This window comes from Apium graveolens, unplaced genomic scaffold (assembly GCF_009905375.1).
Source record: "Apium graveolens cultivar Ventura unplaced genomic scaffold, ASM990537v1 ctg2635, whole genome shotgun sequence".
In the NCBI taxonomy this organism is placed as follows: Eukaryota; Viridiplantae; Streptophyta; class Magnoliopsida; order Apiales; family Apiaceae; genus Apium; species Apium graveolens.
Window position 1 is genome coordinate 17,014 of NW_027417745.1, and position 11,669 is coordinate 28,682.

The 11,669-nt window shown below is 33.9% G+C and overlaps 1 protein-coding gene across 1 annotated transcript; it reads right to left on the reverse strand.

Moving 5' to 3' along the window:
* Window positions 1-4,023: 4,023 nt before the first annotated feature.
* On the reverse strand, window positions 4,024-4,443 carry LOC141700635 (DUF724 domain-containing protein 5-like). Its single transcript, XM_074504342.1, has one exon. It carries the CDS (start codon window positions 4,441-4,443, stop codon window positions 4,024-4,026), a length of 420 nt encoding a protein of 139 aa, XP_074360443.1.
* Between the last annotated feature and the right edge of the window lie 7,226 nt (window positions 4,444-11,669).

Here is an 11,669-nt window from a genome sequence, read left to right on the forward strand (position 1 = left end):
AGCTCGAGAGTATTTTAGAAACAATAAAGATCAAGAGTTGTATGTGTTCTTGCTTGCAAAGTCGTCTTTTATAAAACTGCAAGAAAACCTCTTATATAACCACACATTAACGTTTGAAAACAGCCTCAACAAATTACAACGGCTAGAATCCAATTCTACCGTGTAAGATCGTTGGGATGGTTTCCAACGTTCATGTGTACGTTAAATAGAAGAGAAAGAAAGATGTCCAACATACAGAAAATATCTCTTCTATTTAGTAGAGGATAAAACGTTTTAATAAGAAGATAAGAGAAAGAGTTTGAAAGAGAAACAAACTCATATTCTTTAGGAAATCAATTTGAATGATTAAAAACATTTTATAAAAGAGCTCTATATATATCATGTACGTATATTATATTAGAGAAGTCCTTACAACTGATATATATGAAGATCCTATAAAATCTCCATGAAATTCGACTTCCTTGTTGAATCTGGACTGTGCATCTTGGCTTGCTGTTATTCTGACATAGTCGATCATAGCTTGCTGAAATAGATTACTGTCTTATCATAGCTTGCTGTCATGATACTTAAACAGCAATGGCATTAAGCTGTTATATCCTGCAGACATTCTCAAATAACAACATGATGGCTTGCCGTGTTGTGATCATCAAAACTAAGGAGTTACAATCTCCCCCTTTTTGTTGATTACACATATTTAGGAGAATTATAAAACTCCCCCTAAATATATGCATATCTCAAAATCTTATAACATGTTACTGCAATTAAAATATAAATGACACACATGCATATCCAAAATAACCAACATAGCAGCATTATATCATTACATCAATTCTTAAAAACTAAAAGTCAATTTAAACCAAGTAGCATCATAAACCAAGTAGCAAACCACAGATTAAACATAAGCCAACTAGTCAACAGAAATTCTTAACCATAAGTCAACAGAAGATAGTCTTAATAACCAAACAATTCTTAACCATAAGTCAACAGAAGATAGTCTTAATAACCAAACAGAAATAACATAAGCATCATAAAATAAGTCTCATAAAATAAGTCTCCTAAATTTCTCCCCCTTAAAGCATCAAAAAGATCTAGGTTGAAGGCTGATCAGAAGTGTTGATAGCATCATCCTTTGGAGAAAAATAAGCATCTAGCTGATCTTCATTTTCCACATTTCCAGCAGCATTTATCAAATCATCTAGTCCAGTTTCCAAAACAACATTTGATTGAGAAGCCGAGGGTTTTGCAGCAGACATGAAGTTAAGCATAATATCTTTCAATCCCTTAATCTCAGTCTTCAGCTGATTCACTTGCTCTGTAGTAGCATCCATATGTCCAAAAAGCAGAGTATTGTCATCTTGAATACCCTTAAGCAATTGCATCATCTCAGCAGTTGGAGAAAAGGCTGAGGGCTCAGCTACAGCAGGGGTTTCAGTAGGTAGAGTAGGAATGATCCTGACCAACTCACCTTTTTCAATATGCAAGTTGGACATTGCTAAGGTTTTAGCATCCAACACCTCATTTACAGACAACTCATCAGCAGACTTAAGATCAATCTTAAACGAGTCAAAAATCTTGGATAATAACAACCCATAAGGCAAACCTATTTTCTTCTGATTCACAGCAGCTAGCATATTCTTGAGAATTAAATGAGATAAGTCAAAAGCCCTACTGGCTAAAATCATGGCAACCACAGTAACATCCTGACAACTGAAAGTGGATTTGTTTCCACCTCTAGGACACACATTAGCACACAGATTTTAAACAGAAAATGAGCCATTGGAGTGACTAAAGTAGTGGATGGAGGTTGGGGATTTTCTTCCATATTGCTATCAGACCCTAACAGCAACTTAAATTGATCCATTATAGAAAAATCAGGTAACACAACATAACCCTTTCCAGTAAAAACCTCAATCTCAGTTGGATTCTCAAACTAAATTAATGAGCTAAGAAAAGGAGGGTTCAATCGAATGCGCTTATCACGAACTGTGGACACACAATTACCAAACTTATCCTCATGCAAATTTGCATAAAATTCACGAACTAAATCAGGGTAATAAATATTTATTACTAATTATTAAACCCTAAAAATATTTTTAAATAATTATTAAATAATTACTTGGGAAAAATCAGAATAAAATAATTTTTCTATAATATTTGGAATTAAAATGAATTTATTATGATTTATTGAAAATTATTTGATTAATTATCTAAATAATTAATCTTTTTAAATAATTTATAAATAATAAATAATTAAAAAAATAATTAAATCTGATTTTTAGAAAATATTTTAGAATTATTTATAATATAAATCAATTAATTAAATAATTAATTAATTAATTTATAAAATAAAAAAACTGATTTTTATAATTAATAAAAATAAAAATAAAAATTATTTTCAAGAAACACTTGTCAGAAAAAAATATCTGACAAAACCGGGTTGACAACCGGGTCAACCGGGTCGATTTCCGCGTCATGAAGAACATGACCGGAAATTACCCAGAATCCGGCCACTGGCCAGCATTCCGGCCAACCAAAATTAGGTCAAAACAACATCGCTTGGTATGGTTTTTTAGTCCAAACCATTCCAAATCACTTCCACAACACACAACCACATCATTCAATCGTCGGAATCATCCCTGGATATCATTGTCCGATCAAACCGACTTAAAACTCCGACCAAACATCGAATTTCTTCTTTTGTACATAATCTCAACATTCTATAGTGCAAATCGAATCTAAGAACACATACAATCAAACCCCTAATATTTCAAGAACCAAATATTCACCAAAATCACGAAGGTATAATTTGAAAATTGAACATAAAACCTAATAATCGTAAATCACTATCGAGGAATCGTTTGTTCAATTAAATACCATGAATCGACTGTAAATTACATCAGGAAGCAATATCAATCATCAAAACATCATAATAACCCTAGAATCAAAAAGCCCTAATTCGAACATAAACCCTAGAAATTGAAATCAAAAACAACAAACTAAAACTTGAAATTGATGATAAAAACAGAAGGAACATAAATTGTTTTGGTGCAGTAATCAGTTAGAAATCACGGCTTGAATTCTTGACCCGAAATTATTCTTCCCGATCGGATTTGCAGAGAATTTTGTGAATTTTTTTCTGATTTTTAATTAATTAATTAAAAAAAATTAGGCTATTTATAGTAGTAAAATTAATACTCCTAATTAAAATTTAATTTATAAATATTTTTTATGTATAATATATATGCCAAAATTTCGCAAAAATTGCGAATAATGCAAAAATACAAAGAAATGGTATAAATGAAAGTCCTTAAATTTTATAAAAATAAAATTGTGATTTTTGTGGGGTTCTTAACACCCAATGGGGCCCGAAAAAGTCATTTTTCACGAAACGAGAAAATTTGTAAAATACCTAAATGTTCAGAATAACGCGATGGTATAAGCCGTTTGATAAAAAATAAAGCCCATTATTTTATTTGAATTATCAGCTATAAAATCATGATTCTGGTCATATAACTTTTGATATAAAGGCTATAAATACAAAATAAAATATCTGAAAAATACTCTGAAAATATCCGGACGATATAGAATACACGTAACATGTAGCAGTTAGGGTTTTCCTACTAATTACATATAAATGACACATTAACACACATAATTTATTATAAATATGATATAATACAATCGTAAATTTCCCATACGTTACACGTTTGCTACAAGATTAGCTTGCCTTGGCTTTGTCAATTAAAGAGCACAAAAATTTAACTGTTGCTCATCTAAAATAAGACAGATAGAGAATAACTATCTCCGTATGACCGAATTATGTATGTTTTTCCTTTTTTGGGGATTCTCAATCATTCATAACTTATTTATTTCATCTTATTGGTTAGTGTCACAATAAAGTCAGTATGTGACACTGACCAATAAGATGAAAGAAATAGGTTATGAATGATTGAGAGTCCCAAAAAAAAGAAAAACATGCATAATCCCCTCATACAGAGATAGTCCTTCTCTATCTGTCTTATTTCAGATGAGCGACAGTTGAATCTTTCTGCTCTTTAGTTGACAAAGCCAAGCAAGCACTTCTTGCAGTAAACATATGCGATTATTCAAATCATTTATTTTTTCTTCCTTTTCCTCAATCTGATCTGTAGCTTCCTTTGACTTAGCTTTAAGTCCATCCCGTCTGTCCTTTATTGATAGTAATTGCACTATACGATCACCTACTACATTGACATGAAACCCATTATATTCCAATTCATGAAGGATTTCCACTGTATCCTCTAAATTTTTTTTTGGCTCATCAGGTTGCAAGATGTATGTGTTCTCAACAACATTGAGAAAGTCCACCATTAAAGTTATTGTCGAACCTTCACGAGAACCCTCTTTTTCCGAGAACAAGGTTTGAAAGCGTGGATTCTGGGGGAACATGCCAAATGCCTGCATAGACTCAATACTCTTCCAGAGTGGGCTTTTCTTAATAAATGGTAAAATATGATCATTATATTGAGAGGATCGGATAACAATATATTGACTACAATATCTAGTGCATTGATTAACTTTCCTCCCTTCTGAGGTGCCTACATCAGCAAAAAGTATATTAAAAATAACTGCTACACATGTGAGGCAGGCCTTCAATATGACACTAGCTAACTTATTATATCAAAATAATAGGGTTCGAACACCCGGATCTAATCTTAAAATAATTTTATAATATTATCGAGCCTTGAAAATAATTTCAGATAATATTTTAAAGCTCGAAACTATTTTCCAGAATTTTTAAATCAAAAATAAATAAATAAATATAATTAAATAATCAATTAAAATTAATTAATAAATAACTAAATCAATTAATCAATTAAAAAAATTGACTAATTAAATAATTAATTATCAACTAATATTAATTAATTAAATAATTAAGATTTATTTTTAACTTAAAAATAATTTACAGAAATTAAATACTAAATTTTGGAATTTTAAATAAATAAAAATCAATTTCTGAAAATATTTTAAAAAAGAATACATTTTCTTAAAATAATAAATCAGAAATCCGATTTTTAAATATTTTAAAACTAAAATCGGATTTTTCAAAGATTTTAAAACATGAATATTTGAAAAGAAATGTGTTAGATATATTTGATAATGTCATGGCTAATATGTTTTATGTTTAGCTTTCAGATCTTACGTGAACAAGATAAATCAGTACTTAACTGTTGATCAGTACTTATACTGGAAGTCAGGACTTAAGGATATCAGTACTTATATTATCAGGAGATAATCATCAGAAGATAGATATCAGAACTTAAGTGCTGAAGGACAATCAGATAAGGACAGTAGTTGATTAAAGGAAAGAAGATCGAGATAAACATAAGAAGAGATATGCATGAAGAAGGAATTCCGTGAAGAATGGAATACTTGGAAGAAAAGATATCTGATTGATATATTTTAGGAAGCAGAATTATATTCCATATCAATTAACGATTATCTTGTAACTGTGTAGTATATAAACACAGACATAGGGTTTACACTATAAGTGTTATCATTATTAGAAAAGATTATTCATTGTAACCCTAGCAGCTCTCGTGATATTTGTTCATCACTGAGAGGTAACAGTTCCATACTATAACAGAGTTTATTGTTTCAATAAAGTTTGTTTTCTGTTACTTAAGTTCTTAAAGTTCGATTTGAGTGTACTATACACTGTATTCACCCCCTCTACAGTGTGTGTGTGACCTAACAATTGGTATCAGAGCCTATCTGTTAACTTACATACAGTTAAAGATCCAAACACAATCATGTCGGACACAGAAACTCCAACTAAGCCTACCACAACTGAGGAACCACCAAAGACACAAATTCAGAGTCGGTATGAGACCATTAGAGTCCCCATACTGAAACCATCTGAATATCCCATATGGAAGGTAAGGATGACCATGTTCCTGGAAGCAACAGATCCAGAATACCTGGATAGAATCAAGGAAGGTCCTCACAAACCAACCAAACTCGCTGTTGCAGTTGCAGGTGAAGCAGCAATGACCGTACCAAAGGAGAAGAGTGATTATACTGCTGAGGACATAGCATCAATTGCTAAGGATACTAAGGTACGACACTTACTGCATAGTGCCATTGATAATGTAATGTCAAACAGGTTAATTAACTGCAAGACTGCTAAGGAGATATGGGATGCTCTGGAAACAAGGTGTCAGGGAACTGACACAATTAAGAAGAACAGGAAGACAATACTCACTCAAGAGTATGAACACTTTGACTCAAAAACTAATGAGTCATTGAATGATTTATATGATAGATTTGTCAAACTTTTGAATGATTTGTCATTGGTTGATAAAGAGTATGATCTTGAAGATTCAAACCTTAAGTTCCTGTTAGCTCTTCCTGAATGCTGGGATTTGAAGGCAACGACAATAAGAGACAACTACAATCTTGATGAAACAACTCTTGACGAAATCTATGGAATGCTCAAGACTCATGAGCTGGAGATGGAACAAAGAAGCAAGAGGAAAGGAGGAAAGTCAAGGACAGTTGCTCTTAAGGCTGAAGAAGAATTCCCCAAAGCAGCTTCCTCAAAGAAAGACAAGGGTAAAGATCTTTTCATAAAGTCTGATACTGAGTCATCAAGTTCTGAGAGTGATGATGACTCAGATTCTGAAAGCTTGCCTGAGACTGATGCTGATGAGGAGATGATGAAGCTGTGTGCTCTTATGGTGAAAGGAATCACCAAGATTGCATACAGGAAGTTCAGGAAGGGAAAGAAGTTTTCCAGGAAAAGCATAAGTTCTGATAAGAAGAATCTCAGAAGATCTGAAGGCAGAGGAGGAAAGTCTGACAGAGGAGATTACACCAATGTTAAATGCTATAACTGTGGTAAGAAAGGCCACATATCTCCTGACTGCAAGAAGGTAAAGGGTGACAGAGGCAAGGCTCTTGTCACAAAGCAAAAAAGCTGGACAGACACTTCAGACTCTGAAAGTAAGGAGAACTATGCATTGATGGCAAATGCTGATAAAGAAAGTGCTGAGAGCAGTTCTGAAGCTGCTGAAACAAAGGTACCTCAGACTACTTATGCTTTTCATACTGATGATATTAATGAGTTGAGAAGATATCTTAAAACCATATTTGTTAGTTATAGAGATCAAACCTTAACATGTGAAAGATTAACTTCTGAAAATCTTGCTTTTAAGAAAAGAAATGATTTCTTAGAAAAAGAGTTAGTTATATTCCATCAAACTCAGAAGGATAGAGATGATGCTTTTTATGTTAGGGATGAAGTGCTAAAAATGAATGAATCTCTAAAAATTGAGTTAGAAAAGGAAAGAGAGATAATCAGGACTTGGACTAACTCTGGCAGAACAACTCAAAATTTGCTAAGTAGTGAAAATTGGAAAGAGGGCTTAGGTTATGGAGAGAATAAGAATGATAAAGGAACTGAAGAAATTAAGACTGTTGTTAAGCAAAAGCCAAAGTTAAAACCTGTTAAGTTTGTAACTATAAAGTCTGATAATGAGAAATCAGAAGTTAAAGAGGAATTAACTTCTGACAAACTAAAACAGGAAAAGACAGCTGAAGTAAACATAGGCTTAATGACAAAGAAGCAGCTTAAGCATAAGCTGAAAGATATCAAGAATGCAAACAAGGTAAAAGCACCTAGGAAAAATAGGAATGGAAAGGAATGTGTGAATAAAAGAAATGATTATAAACCTGTTCCTGATGCTCCTAGGAAAACATGTCATAACTGTGGAAGTTCTAACCATCTGGCTTCTTTTTGCAGGAAGAATAAGAATATTAACTCCTTACCTTCAAAATCAGGAGTTAAGAGTCAGTCTGTTAGATACAAACCACAAAATCCTTGTTTTCATTGTGGTAGTTTATGGCATTCCATTTATACTTGTAAGGAATATCATAGTTTGTACTATGATTATTATCAAATAAAACCTTCTTTGAAGAAAGTTTCCATTGTTCCTTCTAGTGTAAATTCTGATTGAAAGTCTGATAGTGTAAATTCTGTTAAGAAAAATGTTAACATAAACTCTGATGCTAAATCCGCTGAAAATATTAACAAACTTAATAAGGCCAAAGGATCCAAGCAAGTCTGGGTCCTTAAAACTAATAATTAGTGGTCTTTATGATTGCAGGGCAACAGGAAAAATATTCTAGTTCTGGACAGTGGATGTTCAGGACATATGACTGGAAGTAAGGCCCTGCTATCAGACTTTGTGGAGAAAGCTGGCCCAAGTGTTTCTTATGGAGATGGCAACATTGGAAAAACATTGGGATATGGCAATATCAATCTTGGAAATGTCATAATTAAACAAGTAGCTCTGGTCTCAGGACTTAAACCCAACCTACTGAGTATAAGTCAAATCTGTGACAGAGGTTATCATGTTGATTTCTTTGAAGAACACTGTGAAATTGTGAGTAAATCTAAAGGCAAAGTTGTTCTGAAAGGATACAGATGTGGTAACATTTATGAAGCTAAGCTTTCAACAAGTACTGATGGCTCTGCAATCTGTCTGTTAAGTAGAGCATCAATTGAAGAAAGCTGGAATTGGCATAAGAAACTCTCTCATTTAAATTTCAATAATGTAAATGAACTGGTCAAGAAAGATCTTGTGAGAGGATTGCCAAACACAGTATTTGCTCCTGATGGTCTTTGTGATTCATGTCAGAAAGCCAAACAAAGAAAATCTTCATTCAAGAGCAAGACTGATTCATCAATTCTTCAGCCTTATCATCTTATACATGTTGATCTATTTGGTCCAGTAAATGTCATGTCTATTGCAAAGAAGAAGTATGCGTTGGTCATAGTGGATGAGTTCACCAGATACACATGGTGTATTTCTTGCACACAAAAAGTGAAACTGCATCTATCTTGATTGATCATGTCAAACAGCTGGATAAAATGGTCAAAGATTCTGTGAAAATTTTAAGGAGTGATAATGGTACTGAGTTCAAGAATTTGATAATGGAAGAGTTCTGTAAAAGCCATGGAATAAAGAAGGAATTTTCTGCTCCTGGAACTCCACAGCAAAATAGAGTTGTTGAAAGGAAGAATAGAACTCTCGTTGAAGCTGCACGTACAATGCTTGAAGAAGCAAAGCTTCTAACCTATTTCTGGGCTGAAGCTGTGCAGACTTCTTGTTTTACTCAAAATGCAACACTCATTAACAAGCATGGAAAAACACCATATGAGATGGTGAAGAAAAAGAAGTCAAATCTGAAATATTTTCATATATTTGGATGCAAGTGTTTTGTTCTCAAGACTCATCCTGAACAGCTATCAAAGTTTGATCTAAAAGCTGATGAAGGAATCTTTGTTGGATATCCACTTTCCACAAAAGCCTTCAGAGTCTATAATTTGAGAACAAAAGTGGTCATGGAATCTATCAATGTCTCTTTTGATGACAAGAAGATCACTGGTCTTAAAGATTTCATTGACCATGATCAGCTGAGATTTGAAAATGAAGACTCATATTCTGATACTGAAAATCCTAACAGTCTAAGTCCTGATACTGCAAACTCTGATGGATTAAACTCTGATGTTATTGAAACTGTGGTGACTACGTTAAAGGAAGATGCACCTATGCAGGGGGAGCATACTCAAGATCCTACCACATCTCAAGAAACATCCGAACATGCATCTGGCTCTTCAAGTTCTGATAAGCCAAGTTCTGATAGTGCTGAAAATCTAAATACTGAAGAATCCAACTCTGAGAGCATAGTTTCAGGGGGAGCATCAGAAAATGAAAATGAAGATAGCATGGATCATGGGGGAGCATCCAGTTCTAGAGAAAACCTTCCATCTGCAAGGAAGTCGACAAAATCACATACACCTGATTTGATAATTGGAAATCCTGATACAGGAGTCAGAACTAGAACAGGTACTTCAAATGAGTGTCTTTACAATTCTTTTTTCTCTCAGACTGAGCCAAAGAAAGTGGAAGAAGCTCTTCAAGATGCTGATTGGGTGCAAGCAATGCAGGAAGAGTTGAATGAATTTGAAAGAAACAAAGTTTGGACCCTAGTACCAAGACCAAAGCATAGATCTGTTGTTGGTACAAAGTGGGTATTCAGAAACAAAACTGACAGTGATGGCATAATTACAAGGAATAAGGCAAGGTTGGTTGCAAAATGATATTCTCAACAGGAGGGAATTGATTATGATGAAACATTTGCACCAGTTGCTAGGTTAGAAGCCATAAGGATATTTTTGGCTTATATTGCTCACAAAAAGTTTACTGTCTTTCAAATGGATGTGAAAAGTGCTTTTCTCAATGGAGAATTGGAGGAAGAGGTATATGTTGAACAACCTCCAGGTTTTGTAGATACCAAACATCCAGACTATGTCTACAGACTTGACAAAGCACTTTATGGACTTAAGCAAGCTCCTAGAGCATGGTATGAGACTTTAGCTCAGTTTCTTCTGGAAAGTGGATTCCACAGAGGGACAATAGACAAAACACTGTTCTACCTCAACCATGGAAAGGACTTACTTCTGGTCCAGATTTATGTTGATGATATCATTTTTGGATCTACAAATGACAAACTTTGCAAGAAGTTTGCCAAACTTATGCAGTCAAGATATCAAATGAGTATGATGGGGGAACTTAGCTATTTTCTGGGCCTTCAAGTCAACCAGAATGAGGAAGGCACTTTTATTTGTCAAACCAAGTACACCAGAAACTTGTTAAAGAAATTTGGAATGCAAGATTGTTCAAGTGCATCCACTCCAATGGCCACTGCAACAAAACTGGATAAGGATACCGGTAAATCAGTAGATATTACTGACTACAGAGGTATGATTGGCTCTCTACTCTATCTAACTGCTAGTAGACCTGATATCATGTATGCTACCTGTCTTTGTGCAAGATTTCAAGCAGATCCAAGAGAACCTCACTTAACAGCTGTAAAAAGAATCTTTAAGTATCTTAAAGGAACAGCTGCTCTGGGATTATGGTATCCTAGAGAATCAGATTTTAAACTAATAGGTTACTTAGATGCAGATTTTGCAGGTTGCAAAATTGACAGGAAAAACACAAGTGGAAGCTGCCAATTTCTTGGAGGCAGATTGGTTTCTTGGTACAGCAAGAAACAAAAGTCAATTTCCACATCAACTGCAGAAGCAGAGTATATTGCTGCAGGAAGCTGTTGTGCACAGATTCTTTGGATGAAGAATCAGTTACTGGATTATGGGTTAACATATTTCAAAATCCATATTTACTGTGATAATCAAAGTGCTATTGCTATGACAGGTAATCCAGTTCAACATTCAATGACAAAGCACATCAGCATCAGGTACCATTTCATCAGGGAACATATGGATGAAGGTACAGTGGAATTGCATTTTGTTCCCACAGATCAACAGTTGGCAGATATCTTCACAAAACCATTATGTGAAGCTACTTTTACAAGATTGGTAAATGAACTTGGAATGGTTTCAGGTTCTTTCTCTAAATCTGCTTAGACTTGTTCTGTGTTATCAGACTTTATGTTCAGTATTTACAGAATTAATCTCATTGTGTATTCTGTGCTTAATTGATAAATGTCTTTAAGTACTGACTGTTGTCTGATATATGTTTCTAAACTATGATAAGTGATATGTTTGTTCTAGTACCTATTCAATCCTATGAGGATAACTGTGCTAGATACTGACCTAG

Bases quoted from the DNA above. Each gene is read 5' to 3' on its own strand.
- LOC141700635 (XM_074504342.1), bottom strand. From the start codon at position 4,443: ATGCAGGCATTTGGCATGTTCCCCCAGAATCCACGCTTTCAAACCTTG.